The 23,948-nt window shown below is 42.1% G+C and overlaps 1 protein-coding gene across 4 annotated transcripts; it reads left to right on the top strand.

The window, feature by feature from the left end:
• The first annotated feature begins 8,868 nt into the window (after positions 1-8,868).
• On the top strand, positions 8,869-23,793 carry dennd2db (DENN/MADD domain containing 2Db). Of its 4 annotated transcripts, none has more exons than XR_013812296.1 (14): positions 8,869-9,252; positions 13,808-13,907; positions 14,724-14,884; positions 15,323-15,435; positions 16,002-16,071; positions 16,569-16,646; positions 16,803-16,943; positions 17,501-17,649; positions 17,851-18,031; positions 18,132-18,182; positions 18,273-18,354; positions 20,816-21,058; positions 22,015-22,214; positions 22,423-23,793. XR_013812296.1 is itself a non-coding variant. In XM_079748194.1 (13 exons), the coding sequence occupies exons 2-13, from the start codon at positions 13,817-13,819 to the stop codon at positions 22,086-22,088; spliced, it is 1,434 nt and encodes a 477-aa protein (XP_079604320.1). In that variant the 5' UTR covers positions 8,869-9,252; positions 13,808-13,816; the 3' UTR covers positions 22,089-23,793. The 4 variants fall into 4 exon arrangements, 1 of the variants encoding a protein (XP_079604320.1); XR_013812297.1 differs by having other exon boundaries at positions 22,251-23,793; XR_013812298.1 differs by having other exon boundaries at positions 22,015-22,817; positions 23,107-23,793.
• Positions 23,794-23,948: the final 155 nt, after the last annotated feature.

Below are 23,948 nucleotides of genomic sequence, written 5' to 3'. Positions count from 1 at the left end.
ATTATAAGTGGACAAACGGTCCCACAATTACAAACTCAAATGACAGTTTCATTTCCATGATTAAAAAAACATTTTTATTTAAATGCAAAATGCTAGAAAACAGTAGTTTTGAAAATAGGTCAAAATGGGCCCTTCTAACGAAAGGTACTAGGGTTCTTTAAGAACCAACGGTTGGTGCCCTTTAGCTCCACCCAGGGTGTTGGAAGGAGGGTCCAAGGTTCGGATCCTCTGGAGAGCAGCATGCTAGATGGACGTAGCAGTAGTGGCCACTAACCATGTGGTCGCACTGTTGGAGGAGCCCAAGACTAAAGAATTTCATTGCCAGCGACTGCTCTGTTATTGTTGTGCACATGACAATAAAACCATCTTGAATCTTGAATCTTGAATCTTGAATCTTGAAACAGTCCAACCACCACCAACTTGCTGAACCTTCTTGCATGCAAATTAAAATGGCATAATCACATTTGGTGAAAATATATTATTTGCAGAATAATATAATTTTAGCATTTCAATTAAAGTACTTGAAATCCAATCCTAACTTATCTTTGATAGTGAAGTCATGCAGCACGTGCTTGTGTTGGGAGTATGGGATTTGGCAGTTCATCATTAACCTACTGTAAGGGGAAATGAAAACAATGCGAGATAATCTTACATCCAGTTGTTTTCTATAAACAACAAACAGTTGTTTATAGAAAACAACTGTTTGTTTCCTATATCATACTTACCTTTCTTGCACTGTAAGTTTTTTTTCCATTTTTTGAATTGAAATAAAGTAAGCTTAACTGTCTCAACTTCTTGGCCTTTCCCTGATGTTTACTTATTGGTTTCAAATTGCCGTTTCAAATTCCGTTTTGAATGTCAAATCCTTTACCATGTGGTGTTTTAGTCGTTACCTTACTTTATGTAATACTAGTCTTTGTTAAGTCATTAATCGTAAAATTATTAGCGAAATTATTAAAGGGTACATTGCCCAGGTTTCTCGTGTGAGACATTTTCAACCAAGTTTTCATCAGAGTACAATTTTAGTTACTGCATTGTTCTCAATCCCAATGAATGCGTCTTCTATCAATCTCACTTTTAGTGAGTCATCTCTCTTTCTCTCTAACTGTCTGTCTCTCTCTCCCCCTCCCTCTCTCTCTCCCCCCCTTTCTCTCTTTCTCTCTCCCCCCCCTCTCTGTTACTATGTCTCTCTCTTCCCTCTCACTCTCTGTTACTTTGTCTCTCTCCCCCCCCCCCCTATCTCTAGCTCTCTTTGTCTCTCTCTCTGGCTTACAGTTAGACCAGAGAGCTTCACAACTACATCTTGTGAGCTTTCTTTGGAGTTTCTTTCACCATTTTCTCCCTGTATCCTCCAAGGCCATGGAGCTCCTCTGAATTCTAATGCATTATGTTCTGCTTGTTGTTTATTGTCTGGTATTCTGCTGTACCAAAACTGTACAAGCTCTTGCTTGTAATTCTTCCAATTAGGTGTGTGCGCCAGGCCTTGCATTTAGAAGATCATGCCTTTTGCATTCGGCTTCCTAACTTTCCCGGAAACTGCTCTGAGCTGGCTCTCTGTCCTCTTTGGCTTGCTGAGATGTTTGTTTGTCTGGAGGAGAGAGCTGTCCTTCCACAGGCAGTGCTACCTCCGTCCTTCCCACTCCATTCAGCTACAAGGGCCGACATTGAAGAACAGTAATATAAACATACTGTTTTGAAAGGTGCAATATAAATAAAATTAGTATTATATTAACTATATAATATATATTATTATATAAACATGCATATTTACTCAAATGCAGATGTAAATCTAATACCAATAACACTTTTATAGATAAGACTGTACTCTGCTTGGACTGATTGGACTCTGGGGCCGGGTGAGGCTGCACACCTTGAACATTGAGTGATCAGTGTGCACAGGTTAAAGGTCCCATGGCATGCTACTTTATGGATGCTCTAATATAGATATTAGTGGGCCACTAACACAGTGTTTGAAGACGTTCCCAAACTTCAGCCGTGGTGCAGAATTACAGCCACTACGAGCCAGTCGCACATTGAGCTTTCCCCAAAAGAAGCCGTTTCGGTGTCTGTAGCTTTAATGCAAATGAGGAGGAGCGAGGCGGGTCAAGGAGGAGGGTGGGGGTGTGGCCCTGAGCAGCTTGGGGCCACGGTACCATGCGCTCTGTTTACAGTGGATGTATCGCAATGGTGAGGCGCACACAGCCTTTAGCCGTGTTCTGTAAATATTCTACAACACAAGGGAGTCCTGGAGCTCTATATCTAAATAATATCATATTATACATAGATATCTAAATCATATAATATATATTATCACGGCCAAAAGCCTCCAGACGACGTGCGCCTCCAGCCGACGCACCACCGCCCGCGGCAGTGGTGCCCCGCGGCGGTGGTACCTCGCGGGCAGCGGGAAGCGGGCAGCAGGCAGTGGGCAGCGGGCAACAATCCCTTTCTCCTCCATGTCGCAGTTCGTGTACTTCAGGGAGTGAAAGCCAAAGTTCCTTTTCCCCCAATTCCTTCTCAACCATGGCTGAGATAACCATGGCTCAAATAAGAAAGAAGTGTACAACACTTGCGTTACAGTGTGTGTATTCACACCATAGATAGTATATAAAATGGATGTAGCATCCGGGCAGACCTCAGTTATTCCAACTGCATCCAATTCTCTTGGCTTATGAGCGTCGCCATCTTGTCATAGTTTGACTCCGCCTCATTTCCTCTAACCAAAAAAGGCCATCTAGGTGACGTACACCAAATTAGCTCGTAGCTCGTTAGTTTTCAAACGATCAGGTGGTACAGTTGACCGCAGAGCAAGGCATCTTGGCACCGGAATGAACAATAGGAATGAACGCAGTCGAGGTCCAGATGACTGAGATAGCTCGGTTACGGTTTTGACATGGCCGAGGGTGGACGTGCTCCGAAGCCTCTCCACTAAATTCTCAAATATTGTTTTATAAATATAGCTACTACATCTTCGGAATTACACGTGATTGCTTTAAACAAGTATTAACTAGTTATTGATGTCTGGGAGAAACAAAAGCCGCAGGGGAAGCAGTAGGTCGACGAAATTGACCTACGGCTCTTTGCTAGCTAGCAATTCAACAGGTGAAATGGCGGAGAACGTTGGAGAAGGCATGATCGCCACCTTCCGCACTGAGGTGAAAGCGCTACAGGTGAAAATTATGGCTGAATTCTGTGCAACAGCTCTAACTATGCGCAAAGAAATTGTCAAAGAAATTCGTTCTACACTTGGCTTTACTACAGACAACAGTGAATGTCCATACAAGCAATACAGCTTCTTCCAGAACACTATCCAACCTACGACTGCATGACCGGACAACAGAATTGTAACCTACTTAAGGATGTTACTTGGACTACTTGTTCTTTTTATATTTTTTCAAACGGAACGTTGGAACACAGACGTTAACCTAGTTTGACAGTGCGCAATGGTAAGCCAACCCACTGCTTTTGTCCCAAGTATTGCCAATGTTTACGTAATTGTATTATATAGCAGAGCATACTTTGTGGTGCTTCTGATGTTCATATGCCCCAAGCTGTATTATTTGGAACCATTACATGTTTTGGTTTTCATTTGTACTCATGCTTAGTTTTCAATATGTATTGCTTACAAATTTAGCTGGCTGCTTTTATTTTATTCAGTCTGTTAGTGGTAGCCTTTGACTTATTTTCTCTCCTGAGAATAGGACTGATTGTGGTTACCAGGGTTTAAGTTTAATTTAAGCTACTTTTGTCAGTAGTTCAGCGGAGTTAGTCTGTTAGTTTAATGACAGAGAACGATTGTGTCACCTACACGGTCGTTTGTTGTGACAGGGTTTGGGGTTCAAGGTGCCTTGTTTGGGAAGGCATTGGGGCGGGACCGGGAGCAGAGAATTGATCATTTTTATTTTCCTTCATTTTTTCTTCACTTGTGTGTGTAACGACTATATGGCTTTGTTTGCAATGGCAATATGCTGAACATTACTTCTCCTACATCCCAAATGGCTGATTTAAACATTACTCAGGGTATCCGCTTTGTGTCTTGGAATGTCAAGGGTTCAAACCAGGTTACTAAATTAAACAAAATAATGACCCATTTACAACATCTTAAGGCCGACATAGCTTTTCTCCAGGAGACGCACCTGTGTGCCTCTGATGTTCAGAGACTCAAAAAGGAATGGGTTGGGCACTTATTCCACTCAAAGTTTAATGTCAAAGCGAGGAACCGCCATTTTAATTCGTAAAAACATTGCTTTTGAACTACTCAGCTCTATTGCCGACTCCAACGGCTGCTATGTTATTGTGTCAGGTCTCATCCAAAACACTCCTGTAGTCCTTGCCTGCGTATACGCACCTAATTGGGATGACAGTCAATTTATCACCAAATTATTTTCTACATTACCAGGCCTCGACAACAGTTTCCTAATCATAGGGGGGGATTTTAATATTGCCAAGACACCACTCTTGATAGGTCATCTACCAGAGACGCTGTCCTTTCTAACTCTGCTAGGGTTATGGCTTCCTATGCTGAGCAGCTGGGCTTGTCTGACCCCTGGAGGTTCAACTTCCCATCGACCAAGGCATATTCATTCTTTTCGCACGTACACCATACATATTCTCGGATAGATTTCTTCCTTGTGGATGATAGACTTTTATCAAAGGTTGATTCTTGCAAGTACCACAGCATTGTTGATATATCGTACCACACCCCCACCTCCATGGAGGTCAACCTACCTAGAAGCTGTGCTCCTTCAAGGCAGTGGCGCTTTAACTCCCAAATGCTGTCCGATGATAATTTTAAGGAGTTCCTTACCTCTCAAATTGGATTTATCTTTGAAATTAATAAAAACCCTGACGTCTCCCAGTCCACTGTATGGGAAGCATTCAAAGTTTACCTACGAGGTCAAACAATCTCTTATGTCTCACACGCCAAAAAGTTAGAAGCAATTAAATTGTCTGTGATCTCTGAGGAAATTTTAGAGCTAGACAACCAATATGCAGTAGCCCCAACCCTGGCTCTGTATAATAGACGCCTTCACCTGCAGACCGAGTTTGATGTGTTATCGACAAGTAAGGCTGTATTACTTCTGCTTAAATCCAGACAATGTATTTTTGAGACAGGGGACAAAGGAAGCAAACTTCTCGCCTATCAAGCTCGTTCAGCTGCAGCTTCTAGACTGATCACTAAAATAAAATTACCCACTGGTGATGTTCTCACAGATACAAGAGATATAAACAAAACATTTTAAACTTCAATTCCGATCGTTACTCCTCTGAATGCCCTCCAGATATTTGGGACCATGACAACCCTCTTGAACATATTTGCTACCCAGCTCTTGACAAAACACTTTCTGGCAACCTTGGTGGACTGATTTCACTTCTTGAGATCCAAGAAGCCTGGAAATGCAAAATGGCAAGTCCCCAGGGCCTGACGGATACACTGTGGAATTTTATAAAAAAAACCTTATATCCCCCGAATTACAAAGCATGTATAATGAATCATTTCTGAATGGTCGGCTGCCGGGAACACTGTCTCAAGCCTCTATAACCCTGTTGATTAAGAAAGATAAGGACCCGCTTCTTTGTTGCAGTAGGAGACCAATCTCACTTCTAAACGTGGACCAGAAAATTTTAGCCAAAGTCCTTTACAACCGTCTCCGACAAGTGGTCCCAGACCTCATATCGACTGAACAAACAGGCTTTATTCAGGGGAGATTCTTTCTTTAACACAAGGCGACATAATTCATGCACCAAGTTTGTCCTTTTGTTGGATGCAGAAAAGGCCTTCGATAGGGTAGAATGGACATACCTTTTTTTTGACCTGAGAAAAATGGGGTTTAGTAAAGATTTTATTTCATGGATTCAACTTTTATATTCGGCCCCTGTAGCTTCAGTTATCACTAATGACCTACATTCACCTTTCTTTCCTCTCAAGCGTGGCACAAAACAAGGTTGTCCATTGTCCCCATTGCTGTTCGCGATTGCTATTGAACCTTTAGCTATCTTGCTTCGTAGTGAGGCAGGGTTTGAGGGTATTGCGAGAGGTGGGGTCACCCACAAAGTGTCCTTCTATGCAGATGACTTACTTTTGTATATATCTAATCCAACCTCTTCCATTCCTATTATTATGTCTATACTGGAGCAGTTTGGTAGATTTTCAGGGTACAAGCTGAACCTTCAGAAAAGTGAACTTTTCCCTATAAACCCAATGGCCACTAGAATGCCTCATTCACTCTTTCCTTTTAAACGGACGGACACTGGGTTTAAATACCTGGGCATCGTCATTACTAAATCATTCCCTCATATTTTCAAGGAAAATTTTCTCCCATTACTTGAATGATGATTTAAAGCGTTGGTCCACTCTGCCCCTTTCACTGGCTGGCCGTATTAACCTTATCAAAATGACTGTCCTGCCCAAATTTTTATATCTCTTCCAACATATCCCAGTATTTATTAGGAAAAGCTTCTTTGCAAAATTTGATCAGACTATATCCTCCTTTCTATGGGGAAACAAGCCACCGCGCATTAAGAAAGTGTATCTCCAACGGCCCAGGTCGATGGGTGGGATGGCCCTTCCAAATTTTCTTAATTACTATTGGGCATGCAATATTCAGAAGCTTCTCTACTGGTCTACTCTGGAGAACACTTCTCTTTGGGCGCAAATGGAGATGTCCTCTTCCCAGCAATCTCTTTACTCCTTAGTGAGTTCAAGCTTACCGCTTCTCTCCGTCATCAGCTCGATGCCCACTGTTACACACACTGTAAAGATTTGGACGCAATTCAGCAGGCACTTTGGTCTTAACAGACCATTCTCTCACTCCCCAATATGTTGTAATCACTTGTTTAAACGCAATTCAGTAGGCACTTTGGTCTTAACAGACCATCCTCTCACTCCCCATTATGTCGTAATCACTTGTTTAATCGTGTACTGATCTCACCTTCCAAACCTGGTCTGACAAGGGAATCAGAACTGTTGATGATCTGTACAGCAAAGGGACTTTCTCGTAATTTTCAGACTTATCTGAAAGATTAGATTTAGCTGGATCTCATCTATTTCGCTATTTCCAGATTAGACAGTTTTTACAAAAGCAATATCCAGAATTTCCAAATCACCCTATTCATTCTGAAATTGATTCCATTCTCTCTTTGAACCCCAATGTAAAGAGCCTAATTTCAATTAAACACACTGAAATTGATTCCATTAGGCCCGAAACTCTAAATAATCTTAGTGTGGACGGTGTGGACGTTCCACCTGATCCTCTTACAGCCCTGTTTGGTGCTTCCCCTGGGACCAATGCTCCCTTGCGTCTTATGGGATTATGTCTTTTACCTCTCTCTTAGCTAGACGCCTCATACTTCTTAAATGGAAACATGTATTCCCACATGATCCATTCTAGATGGATCAAGGATAAATTACATTTGATCAAGCTAGAGAAGATTAGATTCTCCCTGAAAGGTTCACTGAGAAACTTTGAGAAAACATGTACACCTTTTCTAGACTATGCAAAGACCTTAACAGTTGCTTCGGAGGATGGGGATAACTAAAGCCATGCAATGTTAGATAGAATGTTCTGCATACGTACATTATTATTGTAATTTTTATTTTATTTTTGTTTTGTTTCTTGTCTTCTTTGTTTTTGCACTCTGCCAATAACCTATTTTGTATTTGAATATCTCCTACTTCCTGTTTACCTCTGCTAAGGGGACAGGAGGGAGGGAGGGGGGGGGATGCATATGTATGACTTGTTTGTTTAATGTGAGAAAACTTGCAAAACCTAATAAACACATTTAAAAAAAAAAAGAAAAAAAAAGAAAAAGATGACTGAGATAGCATGCTAGTCCTGAAAACTAGCCTCTGAGTCAAGGTGAGGGTCAGCGGCTAGGTGTCACTCAAGAGGCCGTGCCCCTAATTCTTCTTTTTTTTTTTACTCCAATAAAATAAAAGCTAGCCTGCTAACCAGGCTGTAAATAGGTTTAATAAGACTGTGGAAACGGCCTGTTTAACAAGTGAGTCAACGAAGAATTGCTCACTTTTGGTACCACCTCGTAGTGGCCACCCGGTGCTACTGCAATGTTTGTCACTTCCGCATTGGATGCTGGTAGAACTCGCTGTGGTTAGAGCTTGATTGACACGCACAAATGTGGCGCTCGCACGGTCGTAGCTCATTGGGCAAAGCAGAGAAAGGGGAGGTAACTTGTCCCCGTATGACGACATACGGGAAAAATTCCAAATCAGCTCGTCTGAGCTTTGTTTTTTCAAAGGCAGAGCAGGATAGCTAGTGCTCTTTTTACACCTAAGGCCATTTCTAGCTACTGGAGGACCATAGGCAGGCTATATGAACTCATATTAATGTTCACTCATAGAAAACCTCATAAAGTGAAATTTTCATGCCATGGGACCTTTAAACCAGCCAGACCGTATGCATGGCAGCGGATCACCATTATCATGTTAATTTACAATAAACTGGATTCAACATCTGCATCCCTTGTCTGGCAGGGATCCTAGATGGCTAGCAATTGGCATTGCTAGTTAAGCAACATCCATCCATGCCATACTCCACCTAGGTGAGTATTATTGGCCTCCTCCAGACAATGGCCGCAGGGTGGTGATGTTAGAAATCCGGTGTATTGTAAAAGTGAACCGGCCATCATCCAAACATTCCCGCAAACATATATTGTCAGTGAATTTGTCCCAATAATACCTGACAGATGTCTGGATTTTTTTTTAAATAAACTTATAGCTCTTAAATATTACATTAAACAGCACATTTAAAGTTGCCAGAAAAGGGAACCTGTAACGCAGAACAGGGACAGCAGTGAGAGGTAGAATACTCGGAAACAGAGGTCTGCTTTCATTTCATTCGGTCACAGGGTTAGAGGGTGTTGCCTCTGCGTCTCTTGACAGTCCTCTTCCAGACATTCAAATACGTGACTTGATTCAGGCGAATTGGAAACGCGTTCAATTTATTGACCAGAGCAGAACCGTTCAAAACGCACCTGCTTGGCACCGTGCGGTCTCCTAGACAGAAGAGCCGCTCTCCAATAACCTCAGCTCGACCGTGCACCTCCTCGGTACAGCCTAGCCGTATCATACAGACAGAGACTCCTCTATTTAGACTGTACACCTGCTCATCTGCTACCGGGAGGGACATTGGAAACGATAACCCAAAGGGCTGTCCGCCCCGTCAAACTGTTTATTTCGGCTCTTCTAGCGCGTGTGTGTATGCGGACATTTTAGAAGCCCTTCTACTTTTAAAGGTAGGTTTAAAGCTCGACCTGACTGTCTTACAAACACTGTCCTTCTCCTATCGTACAGTGGAATTAAATGATTTGAGATGTTTAACCTGGTAAATCAAATTTCCATAGCTGATGAATACGCAATTACTAAAACTATTTATTTAGGACAACATTATTTGTCCTCCTTATTTATTTAAAGTAACCCTCCCTTTTTTAGGCTTCTAAAAATAGCCCACCGTTCTTGCTCAAGGGCACCGTTCCTGTTATTCAGGAGCAACCAGATTTCTAGAATTAGTAACCTACTCATTTCTAAATGTTGTCTTTCTAATTTTAGCACAAATAAGACAGTGGAGAGTAGGCTCTCACGCCGTATGGCCAATCATTAGTAGAAGAAGGAAAGTGTTAGACAATAAATCTAGACAATAAAGAACTCCATCCACGCAGGCTGCTCATCCTAAGGCCACGTTTTCTGTAGGCCTCCCACATACTGGAGGAGTTTCATAATTTCGTTTTTACATTGAAACATTATTACATGAATAATAACTGCCACCCTTGCTGAGTATCAGTTGAGTATTCGTATGGCCTGGGGATATATTATGTGTTTGTTGGGGTAGTAACTGTTGTGGAACATTGCCTTTTCATTGTAAAAGGGAACACAAGACAATTGGATAAGATGAGTATTGGATGATGTTGTTAATGGAGAACCTTTATCAGGTTTCTGAGAAGGAGAGATGGAGATGTTCTCCATTACGCACAGAGTAAATTAAACTGATCAGGAAGGGTAGCAGACACACAGAACAGAGTAAATGATTGGCCCAGAACCAGGACTATTACTGTATGGCCTACATTACAAGAGGAAATCAAAACACATTACTGGCAGTACAACAACATAAAAAGCAAGTCTTTCTGGTTTAGCCAGCCTCTGCAAAGGGAGTCTGTCCTACTCAGCCTACTCAGTCAAGTTTGTCTTACTGATGCAGCCTTTAGGTGATGAAATATTGGTGTAAGTCTAGTTTGTCCTCCTGATACAGCCTTTAGGTGATGAGATATTGGTGTAAGTCTAGTTTGTCCTCCTGATACAGCCTTTAGGTGATGAGATATTGGTGTAAGTCTAGTTTGTCCTCCTGATACAGGCCTGAGGTGATGAGTCACTGGTGTGAGGCCCTATCTAAGTCTAGTTTGCCCAACTGGTAGAATCAGAAACAGATTTATTGCCAAGTAGGTTTTCACATACAAGGAATGTATTTAGACAAGACAAAAACTTCTAGTCACTAACTAGGACTGAAAGTACTTCACACAAGGTATTCACAGCCTATCCTAGCTGTCGCCCTTCTCAAGTGAATCAGGGGCGTAGGCAGTATCTTAGATGCTAAACTGTGCCTCGGTCTTTGTTCCAGCACAGTTTCTTTGTTTTACTGTGTTATAACCCACACATGCACGTAGAGACACACACACACACACACACGCACACACACACACACGCGCACACGCACACACTGGTTTAATAGTAGATGCCGTTTATGTGTGATTTTGAAGTGTTGCATTATTGCTTGAGAGCAACAACTTACTGTGAATTCATGGAATGAGATATCACCACAAAACTATGTACACATGTTAAGGAGTCTCCTATGTTCCTAAGCAGGTTTCAAGTTCCTGCCTCCTTCTGACAAGGACTTGGACAAATTGACACTGCGATGTAATTTCTTTAGCTATCGAAACACAATTTTAACAAATGTTAAGGAGAGTTCCCCCAAAGGGTGTACCAGGAATACAAATGTCACAGACAAATTTGAATTTTTTTGTGCAAACAGGGGCTGGTTTATAGGGGTAACCAATGGGGAATAATACTACCCAAACCCTAGAATAACATAATAATAAGTAGTAGAGAGATAATTGAATTTTTCTAGCTAGAGCCTTTATGTGATGAGTTACTGGTGTAATTCTAGTTTGTCCTACTGATGTAGCTGCAGCCTTTAGGTGATGAGTTACTGGTGTAATTCTAGTTGGTCCCACTGATGTAGCTGCAGCCTTTAGGTGATGAGTTACTGGTGTAATTCTAGTTTGTCCTACTGATAGCTTTAGCCTTTAGATGATGAGTTACTGGTGTAAGTATAGTCTGTCCTACTGATAGCTGCAGCCTTTAGGTGATGAGTTACTGGTGTAATTCCAGTCTGTCCTACTGATAGCTACAGCCTTTAGGTGATGAGTTACTGGTGTAATTCTAGTTTGTCCCACTGATGTAGCTGCAGCCTTTAGGTGATGAGTTACTGGTGTAATTCTAGTTTGTCCTACTGATGTAGCTGCAGACTTTAGGTGATGAGTTACTGGTGTAATTCTAGTCTGTCCTACTGATAGCTACAGCCTTTAGGTGATGAGTTACTGGTGTAATTCTAGTCTGTCCTACTGATAGCTACAGCCTTTAGGTGATGAGTTACTGGTGTAATTCTAGTTTGTCCTACTGATAGCTACAGCCTTTAGGTGATGAGTTACTGGTGTAATTCTAGTCTGTCCTACTGATAGCTGCAGCCTTTAGGTGATGAGTTACTGGTGTAATTCTAGTTTGTCCCACTGATGTAGCTGCAGCCTTTAGGTGATGAGTTACTGGTGTAATTCTAGTTTGTCCCACTGATGTAGCTGCAGCCTTTAGGTGATGAGTTACTGGTGTAATTCTAGTCTGTCCTACTGATAGCTGCAGCCTTTAGGTGATGAGTTACTGGTGTAAGGCCCAAGTTAAGTCTTCCCAGGGCTGGTGTGTTAATGCATATTCATTTGTACAGGATTGGGCAGCAGCCAGAGAGAACGTGGCGGTAAACGAGGTTCCTTTTACAGTGCCATAGACAAAGGCATAATGTACAAACCGCCAGAGGTACCCGGTCGAAGCGATGTGTCCTCAATGGACTGAAGTGGGTTGGTCCACCGCTGTCGCCATAAACCCGCTCTACAACTCCCAACAATAGACCAAAGTATATTTAAAAATATATATGTTCACAACACCTATGCATGGGCTGCAGAGGCAGCTTTTTGCTTTTCACCGGGATGTGAATAAATCTTTTGATTCTATAGAATCTGTCTCTTGAATTGTACTGTTTAAAGTCTCTGTATGTATGTAACTGAATGTAACTGTTAGTGACATGGAAAAATGGATGATTAGAAAATAATCTGTTATTCATGCTCACACAATTTTGCATCGAACATTATACCAAAGATGATACATAAAAACAGTATAAAAATAGAACTTGAGGTAGTTTGCAATCAATATAAAAATAAATACCCGGTTACCCTAACAGCGTTTATAACTGGAAAAAGGTTTTATTTTTAAACCACAAATAGCCGAATAATTGATTGAACTGGTGAATCGAAGTCGACTTGTAAAATGCAGTTATGCATTCTAAAATGCACAACAAAACAGGAAGTAGAAGTATTTGCTGGAAATGAAACGAAAGTGTAGCCTGGCTGTTCTTTATTAGGCTATAAATTGTATTGCAAAATTAGACATTACATATCATTGCCGTATTGCTCACAAACAGAATGTGGTCTCTTATAGTCTGTTAGGTTAAAGGACCGATCTGGGTGATCAAACCATATATATATATATATATATATATATATAATTCTCAAGCAAGCAAGATTAGTAGGGTGTGGCTGGATAACCGCCACAGCCAACATTTGATTCCCACGCGTAAGGATGTCCTGGAAGCCGTTGATGCAGCGCTGAATAAAGTAAAATGAAAGATGGCATTGACTACACAATAGCCCTGCTCACCTTCAACACCAAGATGCTCTCACCAACCTCAAAGACCTCCTACACCTCCTCAAATCCTTCCGGACCCTCAGGCTGCCACATACTCCTAGTCCCACACAAACAGAAGACCTGGGAAACCTTGCCTTCTGTGCGGCTGGCCCCCAGATCTGGAACTCCCTTCCGAGCCACCTGAGGGACTATCAAACCCTCTCCACATTCAAACCTGGACTGTAACTCACATGATCCATCTGGCTTTCAGTCTGGCCAACTGTGCAAAAAATATATACTTTTTTTATTAAGTTACTCAATCACCTCAAAATCTGAAATGTGTATAATTGTTATTTTCCTACTAGCTGCTTGTTTCCCACTTGACAGTCTCAACTGACTGAATTCATGTTGGATGAATGAATAATCATTAATGTTGGAATTCAACACGGGTGTAACCCTTGTTACAATCATCCCCGGCCTCAAAAAGCTTAGGGATTGCACAAAGGGATACATTCCATTTGTTTGACCTTAATTTGAACTGGCAGAACACATAAACATTCAAAACTGTTTTGTACAGGTGATCCGTCCAAAAGGGTGGAAACGCACAAAGCAAAATGAAACCAAATAACATACAGCAGTACATTTAGCGTTCCTCAGAAGACCAAAAACAAAAAATCAAGAATTAACTGCAACGAAAAACGACAATCACATTCTGTTCCAAAGCCTTCCCCGGTTTAGGTCTCATTCTATAAAGCTGAAAAGGTTCTCCCGACACAGACCAGTAGACCACACCGGTGAGAAGGAGCAGTTCCTCTAGGTAAAGACTCAGTGTTTCTGTCTCCTCAGGGTGCAGAGATGTCCCGTCAGTCGGAGGCCAGGCAGCCGGGACCAACTAAGCGCCTCAGCTCATTATTTGTTTCTTTACAGCGGAAGCTCTCAAGAGACCGTAAGAATACATTGCATCACATTACATTACAATGCAATGTAATGATGACAAGTTGGTCAAATATGACTGAAATGGAATTATCTGGAACGCCATTTACAGAAGCACACACACAGAATTACTGGAAAGAAGTAGCAGTTCAATTCTGCAGTCAACTGCGCAAATGTGTAATATTGTTTAGATTGATTTTGTTTGCCAAATGAAACACACAATATCAGTTTTATTTTACAATATTTATACGGGGGACGGGATGTTGGCTGACGCATTGTGTCAGTTGCAGCCCTGCAACAAATTACAACTAAATCAATATGATCTTAATCAAAACAATTAAAACATTATACAAACACAAATAAAATACATATTAAAAATACACACAAGAAAATAAATCATAACAAAAAAAAGCTAAACAGTCGCGGCAGTAGCTCATGAGGTAGAGCTGAGCGGGTTGACTGGCAACCGCCCTCGTGTATGAATGTGTGAATCACTGCCATTCACTTTGGATAAAGCGTCAGCAAAATCACCTAAATGTAAAATGTAAACATTTTGTTCCTCAGAAATGTCTATTTATGTCGGTTTATTTTTATCTAATTAAAATAAACTATTCAAAGCAAATGGTGTAAATATACTGATGGCGAGACAAGGTTTAGAGTAATTTTATCTGGGGCACAGGTGCAATATAATCTAGTTATAGAGTTAGTCAGACACCGCTCCGGCCTTATGGCCAAACGCTCTGTAGCACCATACTCAGCAGTTCCTTTTAATGTATACACCAGCAGCTCCAAGCCGGTTCTGAATGTGTGCATATTCTGTATATACCAGGAGCAGACAGAGTCTCAACACACGCCAGCCAACCTGAAACTACCGAGGCAGGAAGCCCAGCACCCAACCACTTCTTCTTTGAGTTCCTGGTGGTGGTCAGACTACAGCAGAAGACCAAAGACAGCCCCTACGAGCCGCTCGTCATCTACAAGTTCCCTAAGGTGAGTCAGCGGAAGGTGCTGTAGGGAACCAAGAGATTACCCCCAAGAACCTCCCACATTATATAGTATAGTTTTCTCACTAACCATCTGTTATCGCTCTCGTTTGAACACCATGATTCGAGAGTGTGTGTATGAATGTCTGTCTGGGTTTGTCACATTAACATAACTGATCAACGTCCCAACTCTGTTATGTTTGCCTTCTCTTCCTGCTAAATCTTAAATTCATCTTTGCCTTTATTTTCTCTTGTGTATGTATTTTATTTTATTTCTTCATTCTATTGTAGACAATGCATTTTTTTACTTTGCCTTTGATTTTGTTTTGCTTATCTATTTTCTGTTATAATAACATTTTATTTTGTGACGATGTTTCTATGAGTCTGCCTCTTGTATGAAAAGTGCTATATAAATAAAGTGGCCTTGCCCTACCTTGCGTCGTAGGAAATAGGCCTCAGTCCTCTGCAGAGGGAAGGAGAGGAGAAGTCCCTGCAGGCCATCACATTGTTCTGTTTCCCTGAGGGAGTCAACTGGATCCCACTCACTCAATACCAAAGGTTGGCAGCACTGGAGTATATCTCAATCGCTATATTGCAAGTGTGTATACTGCAATGCCACTTGCGCAATGTTAACGTCCATCTGCAACATACAACCAGTGATGTACAATATGTCTAAAGTGCTGTTCCTCAAAGCATTTTGAAAAGGGCAACCTTATAGATTGTGAGAACCGTTAAGCCCAGTACATCCATTTTAATGCTGTTTGTGTCAATCTGCCACTGGTGACCAAAGTATATTTGGTCACCAGTGAGATTCAAAAATGGAAAATGTGTTATCTGACGTCACACTGTTACGGAAGTAGAGTTTGAGCACAAACCTGCTGTTTCACTCACTTAATTAGAGGCGGTGGGTGCGAATGCGCCCCCTGGCTCGGACTTCGATTTTAAAAAACATGTTTATATACGTCAGTCTAAAGCAATGGGAAAAGTTGAAAAAGCATGATATCAACACACTACCCTTTAATGAACACAAAAGTAGTTGTAGAACCTCTACTACATTGAGGCCTTTTGCCATAAGAATAGGGGGGAAGGGTACTAGTTTAATCTGTTTCTTTGCTGTTTCCTAGTGAGACCTTCTCCTTTGTTCTGACAGAGACGGACGGCACCAGGCGGAATGGCTTCTGCAGGCGGCTGTTGGTGAGTGCTGTCCTCTGTGGAAGATCCGAGTGATGACGGGGGATGTGCAATCCATATTGTTTGTGATATTCATACTTTGGGACCAGAGCCTTCAGTGTGGCAGCCGCCCCCTCTTGAAGGAGCTGCTACGTGCGGACAACTGAAATCTACCTGTTGAACGAAGGCCTACTGTCAATAGGTTTAGAGTTGGAGTTTATTCCTGCCATCCCTCCCGAATAGGGGTCAGTGTTTCCATATAGAGCTGCAGCGGGGAGGTGAAGCAAGCTCTTGCGCATTGTGTCATTCATATTATCCAGGCCCAAGCACTCTGCTGCAGCCTGGACGCCCTCTCTGAACATTACAAATGAAGGCTGATAGTCAGACCCTTGTCCAGAACTCAGAGGCCAATAAGTAATGGAAATAGAATGCACTTCTAGGAGGTGTATTTCTATAGGCAAACGTTAATTCTACCGTTTTGTAACTGCTGTTTTTGATTTCTGACTTTTTTTTCCCTTCAGCCTCATGGAAGAGGAAAGCGACCTCCAGAGGCCTTCTGCATCGTGAGCAAAGTTGCCTGCTTTGGCCTCTTCTCGAAGGTGATCCCCCTAGTGTTCAGCAGGGCACTTCGACCAAGCCTGGCCATTCCCAGATAGAAAAGGAATGGATTGTAGTGTAGAAAACCCAGCGCTCTTCTTACTGAATGCATTCATAGTAGAAAACAACCAACATTTTATTATAATCTTTTTTTGGAGATTTTTGATGAGGTGGAGAGGCGGCGAGAGAAGTCCATGGCGATGATTTACCCCTTCATGCAGAGCCTAAGAGAGGCGCCCTTCCCTGAACCTGGAGAAACCGTACAGATCAAGAGCTTCATACCTGAATCTGGCACTGAGGTAACCACGGCAACCCCCATGCAAAACGCCCATTCCAGAGGGACTTTGAATCATTGGTTAAAATAATGGCAACAAACTAAAGAGAAAAACAAACAAAAAAACAAAAAGATCATTAAAGTGATGGACAACAGGATCCAAAAACATAAAATAACATATTACAGAGCAAGGTTTCCACTACACACAAACCACATTTTACCAGATCATTACATCATAGCGCAATGTTTCCACTACACACAAACCACATGTTACCAAATCATTACATCACAGCGCAATGTATTCAATACACACAAACCTTGCCCAATCAGCATTCAGAATGTTGTATATGAGGCAGAAAGGAACCACACAGCATTGGATCTTCACTCAGTGCTGTTCCCACATGTATCTTGAGTTTACACAAGAATATTCCCCATGTATCACCGTGGGTTGGGTCTGGGCAGGGAACAACCTTCTGTGTGCCAGTCTACTGCAGGGTCAGACTCGCCTTCCATCCGGGCTTATGGGAGATCTGGTGTTATTATTATCATGATTAATACCTAAATGTTTGTCTTACTTTATAGATAATAAGCCTTACACGGCCACTTGAATCCAGGTTGGAACATGTGGACTTCCAGATACTCTTCCGCTACCTTTCCAACCAAGAGATCTTGCAGGTCTTTGCCTCCACCCTAATGGAGCGACGCATTGTGTTCATCGCTGAAGAGCTTGGGTATTTATACAAGCCATATCCATATGGGTTATCATTTTGGTCAAGTAGACGCTAGCTTTAATAGTAATCTTTTAATTGCTCCGGCCCCGCACATTCTTTTCACTGGATGTGGCTTAAAAATCGCTATTGGTTTATAATCGAAATAAAGGATATAAATCCCCAGGCAGGTTTGTGTGTAGTAACCCTGAGCCGGGTGTTCAGCACCTTATCGCAGGTCCTCCACGCCGTTGCGGCACTGCTCAGCCCCTTCACCTGGCAGCACACCTTCATCTCCACCGTGCCCACTGTGCTGATGGAGGTGCTGATGGCGCCCACTCCCTACCTGCTTGGGGTGTACAAGAACACAATGGATGGTGTCTTTGACAAGGGTGATGTGGACAATGTAAGTTTATACTTTATACTTGAATGCAGCATCTCGTTCTTCGTAGTGGTATGCATTTCTCTGTATATATGAGAGCAACTTAGCCCCTGTTGCCCATCAGATGCTGATTGTGGATTTGTCGTCCAAAGAGAAGGAACGATTCTTGGCACGCGTAAGTAAAAGAATACAAATCAGTTTATTGTGTAGTCAACCATCCCATCTTTGATTGGTCAATGTCGACCGTCCACCTTCTCTCCCTCAGGTCGGAGATGAGGACTCTATACTCCCAGAGACACTCAGAAACGAACTCCTTGAAGCTCTCTGTGCCAAGAAAGACCATTCCAGTAAGTCATTGGCATTGCCATGTTCCCAATCATATATATATATATTTATATGCATATATATAAGCAATATCACACAAGAGGGAGTTCTGTCGTATTGAATAGTTCTACAAGCACCATTTATCAGTTAACAGTAATAAGCATCAACAGATTATGATTTGTTTGTTTTTTTGATGATTTATTTGGCTACGCCAACACAAATAGATCCGCGACTGGCTAGGACTGAACTGTTGCCAAGCAACACATAAACACACTAGCTTAAAGGTCCCATGGCATAAAAATGTCACTTTATGAGATCTTCTAACATTAATATGAGTCCCCCTAGCCTGCTTATGGCCCCCCAGTGGCTAGTGTAAAGTGTAAAACGAGCATTAGGTATCCTGCTCCGCCTTTGAAAAATTAAAGCTCAGATGCGCCGATCTGGAATTTGACCCCATATGTCGTCATAAGGGGCCAGGTTACCTCCCCTTTCTCTGCTTTGCCCGCCCAGAGAATATGGCCCAGCAATGAGACAATGAGCTACGACCGTGCGAGCGCCACATGTGTGCGTGTGTGAATATACACACACTGTAAAGCAAGTCTTGTAAACTTCTTTGTTATTTGGATAACTGTTCTGCTGTTGGTGTATTAGCGCATAACACACAATATTAGGTAAGGTTTGCATAAAGCTCCCATTTGGTGAAAAGACTAGACTGCATTGGGTTCTCTGACGCCTCTGGTACTTCCACGACGGGATTGTCTCCCGCCGCCCCGGCAGCGGGGCTCCGGCGGGAGACAATCCTGGGCAACAATCCCTTTCTCCTCCTTGTCGCCCCTCAATCTCTACTTCAGATTGACATTGAAGTGGAAGAACCTGAGACGTAGGAGAACCCGACGCAGTCGTTTGAGATTCATAATTTCATCCAGAGGCGCACACAGCTTTTGGCCGTGATAATATATATTATATTATATAGATATCTATATATCATATCATTTAGATATAGAGCTCCAGGACTTGCCCCGGAGCAACCGGAGTGTTCTAGAATATTTACAGAACTCGGCCAAAAGATGTGTGCGCCTCCGGATGATATTATGAATCCGAGCCATTGCGATACATCCACTGTAAACACACTAGTGCATGGTACCGTGGCCGCAAGCTGCTCAGGGCCACACCCCCACCCTCCAACTTGACACGCCTCTAAAAAATGGCATGTATGTGGAAAGGAAATTTCTTTAACACCTTCAAATACTGTATTAGTGGCCAACTACCACCTAAGCATCCTTAAAGTAGCATGCCATCGGACCTTTAATAACATTAACGGTTATTAGAACACATGTAAAGCGGAGCGATACATGTATAGTTAAAGGTCCCAGTGCTGTTATACTCAATATGAGCACTCATGGAATGCCTCTTGTCCAATCAAATTACTTGGTCGGAACTAACTAAACTTCACTAGACCAGCTCCCCAGAAGCTATTGAATGTTATAACATGGGAATTTCTGACCGACCAACCCCTTGTGCAGTAGGGAGTGAATAGCAAAATGAATCATCTTATTAATGACCCAAAATGCCAATCTATCACTGTCTGTCACTTTTTAATTTTCCGTGTCCACTATAAATATAAACCAGCTCTGGTAAAGGCTGAGCAAGATTCTCAATACTCCCATAAATAAAAATGCAACGCTGTTAAGGAATGCCACGTAAGTCAACGGTAACTGGTCCCCGGCTTGGCTACTTAGCCAGGAGGGTAAATCCTCTCTTCCTGTTAATCAGGTAGTACATGATGCTTAACACATACCTTGATAGCCCTTAATAACATCATCAGTACATGATGCTTAATACACACCTTGATAACCCTTAATAACATCATAAGTACATGATGCTAAATGCACACCTTGATAACCCTTAATAACGTCATAAGTACATGATGCTTAATGCACACCTTGATAACCCTTAATAACATCATTATCACATGATGCTTAATACACACCTTGATAACCCTTGATAACATCATTATCACATGATGCTTAATACACACCTTGATAACCCTTGATAACATCATCAGTACATGATGCTTAATACACACCTTGATAACCCTTGATAACATCATTATCACATGATGCTTAATACACACCTTGATAACCCTTGATAACATCATTATCACATGATGCTTAATACACACCTTGATAACCCTTGATAACATCATCAGTACATGATGCTTAATACACACCTTGATAACCCTTGATAACATCATTATCACATGATGCTTAATACACACCTTGATAACCCTTGATAACATCATTATCACATGATGCTTAATACACACCTTGATAACCCTTATAACATCATAAGTACATGATGCTTCATACACACCTTGATAACCCTTAATAACATCATTAGACGTACATTTTGAATTTCTGTTGTCCATCACTTCAAGTTATCCAGCCTCTATTATTTGTAACTTTGGAAACTCTTCCCGTTCAGCTCCGGAGGAGATCAACACCTTAGTGTCAAAGGCCTTTGTTTCATTCTTCGTCAAGACGGTGGGTCACTACTCAGCCCATGTGAAGCGCAGCAAAAGCCAACAGCCTGGAATCTTTCAAAGGAAGACCTTCTGCAAGTCAATAGAGAACAAGTCTCACCAGCAATTTGTCACCAACTTCATAGCGACCCAGATGTTTGATGTCTTCATTCAGGACGTAGAGAGACAACCGGCTTCCAATGACGGTGTGTATGGCAATTAGCAACACAAATGTTTGTTAAAGGGAGTTGTGTAAGCCCTCATTGAGGTAAATTTCTCCAGCCCTCCTTGGTTTTTCCCCGTCTCCCTCTGGAACGTCTCCATCACTAGAGGAACGTCTCCCATATGTGTCTCTCAGGCTCTGTGGGCCGTCGATATTCCTTTGAGCAATATTGATGGCCAGCCCATTGAGGCTTTCTTGAGACATTAGTGATAGAAGGTTTTCATTCGTTTGAGTTTAGAAAAACTGTCCAGAAGCCACTGTCACCAACACAGATTTAGCATATAGCAATGATCTCGCTGAAGCCAGAGACTTGTGGTTAACGCTTGCACTAAAAGGTTTCGTAAATCCCCTTGCGGCATAGACATCAATGTTAAATCACAATTTAAAAATTCAGGAAATTTTGTGATATTAACCACACTCATGGCTCTTAAAAGCATTGATAAAGAAAAATGTATCTAGTGTATGTACTGGATAGCTTGCAATTTGATCTGGTTTGTGTATGATGATATAAGCTTTGCAAATGTCCTGTAAACCTTTGAAACTGATCACATAATCGTATGGGTGTCACTGGCATCACCCAATCATGGAAGAGATGCCATGGTTGGTCAGAAATTAGCCAGATGCGGGCTTAATAAGTATTGTCTCATTTGGAGGCTGGCAGTCCAGTCCGACCCGATCTTCCACAGTGCTCAGTCTAACCATCCCACTAAATATAGCTCTTAAATCTTACCTACTACAATCTAGTGATTATATAATTTCTTGGTTGCTCCATGAATGGAGATAAGTGCGTTTCTTTACCTGACGCTCCCATTTCTATTTCTAGCTTTTTTTAGCATTACGTTTTTATAAAATTCCAAATCCACTGAATCAAAAAATGTAACTAAAATGACAATGTTTAATATCTGCAACATTAACCAACTGTTACATTTGTTGTTGAAGGTTTTTTCTGCAGAAAGATTGCAGAATATGAAGAGACGAAGAAAGAGGCAGACCGGAAGCGATGGAAGTTTTAGAAGGGTTTTTGGTGTAAATTGGGTCGGGGAAGGAATTGTTGTCCCAGCGCACAAGTGAGCGGATCTGATGTGTCGGAAGACATCGATGTTGTGAACTTAATATTCCAATGATACTTCCGTCAACATGTTTGACGGGTTTCCTAATGTGATGAAGGGGACCAGGAAGTCCGGGTTTCCTAATGTGATGAAGGGGACCAGGAAGTCTGGGTTAATGTGATGAAGGGGACCAGGAAGTCTGGGTTAATGTGATGAAGGGGACCAGGAAGTCCGGGTTTCCTAATGTGATGAAGGGGACCAGGAAGTCCGGGTTTCCTAATGTGATGAAGGGGACCAGGAAGTCCGGGTTTCCTAATGTGATGAAGGGGACCAGGAAGTCTGGGTTAATGTGATGAAGGGGACCAGGAAGTCCGGGTTAATGTGATGAAGGGGACCAGGAAGTCTGGGTTAATGTGATGAAGGGGACCAGGAAGTCCGGGTTTGCTAATGTGATGAAGGGGACCAGGAAGTCCGGGTTAATGTGATGAAGGGGACCAGGAAGTCTGGGTTAATGTGATGAAGGGGACCAGGAAGTCCGGGTTAATGTGATGAAGGGGACCAGGAAGTCTGGGTTAATGTGATGAAGGGGACCAGGAAGTTCGGGTTAATGTGATGAAGGGGACCAGGAAGTCTGGGTTAATGTGATGAAGGGGACCAGGAAGTCTGGGTTAATGTGATGAAGGGGACCAGGAAGTCTGGGTTAATGTGACGAAGGGGACCAGGAAGTCCGGGTTAATGTGACGAAGGGGACCAGGAAGTCTGGGTTAATGTGACGAAGGGGACCAGGAAGTCCGGGTTAATGTGACGAAGGGGACCAGGAAGTCCGGGTTAATGTGACGAAGGGGACCAGGAAGTCCGGGTTAATGTGACGAAGGGGACCAGGAAGTCTGGGTTAATGTGACGAAGGGGACCAGGAAGTCAGGGTTAATGTGATGAAGGGGACCAGGAAGTCCAGGTTTCCTAATGTGACGAAGGGGACCAGGAAGTCCGGGTTTCATGTGATGAAGGGGACCAGGAAGTCCGGGTTTCATGTGATGAGCCACGAGCAACCCCCTCTAAATGAAGACGTGTCCCGGTGGGATTCCAACAGCAATGTGTTGGTTAACAGACTCTCAGATGGAACCACATCATCTCAGTTTACTGCTGGCTAGGGAGGGGGAAGGAAAACGGGAGGTCTTTATGTTTATGTTCAATAAACATTAACATATATTTATAATACAAATATACAGTACCGTGTAATATCATCTACATTATATAAAGTATTTATAGTACAAATTTGAAAAGATGGATTGACTTGCAAGGAAATCTTTTGGAAACAGTGAATTACATGTCGTTTGTCATTTGTCATGTAGCTAATGCCATAACAACTCAAAGTACTCAGACTTTGTACTTTGTACTTGTAATAATAAGGGCTAAGCCACACATCCACTCAGGTAAATGTCCAAGTACTATCAGTCTGTTAAAGTTTAAGTAAAGGAGTGCTTGCTCCAAATGTACTTAGCAATTGCTTAGCAGCCATGTTAATTGTTGGCATTGTTTGAGATTGAAATCAGCACTGACCTCTGTAACTCCCGCAACTGTGGCTATTTCATTGTACAATTATTTTGCAGTAATATTTGGATATTGCAAGCCATTGCAACCAAATATCACATTTTATAAATAAATTAAACTGCCCAATACAACACAGTATGTTTAATGGTATACGATCAAATGAACTCCCTATAGTAAGGGTATTTTCTGTTCTCTGGCGCCCTCGTGTGGTGGCATCAGATGAACCCAGAGCATCGTTACCATAACAACCTCAACACACACTACATGGACGAC

Source organism: Pollachius pollachius (assembly GCF_949987615.1).
Source record: "Pollachius pollachius genome assembly, chromosome: 12".
NCBI classification, from domain to species: Eukaryota; Metazoa; Chordata; class Actinopteri; order Gadiformes; family Gadidae; genus Pollachius; species Pollachius pollachius.
The sequence above is the reverse complement of the archived record's forward strand: the minus strand, read 5'-3'. Positions and strand labels throughout refer to the sequence as shown.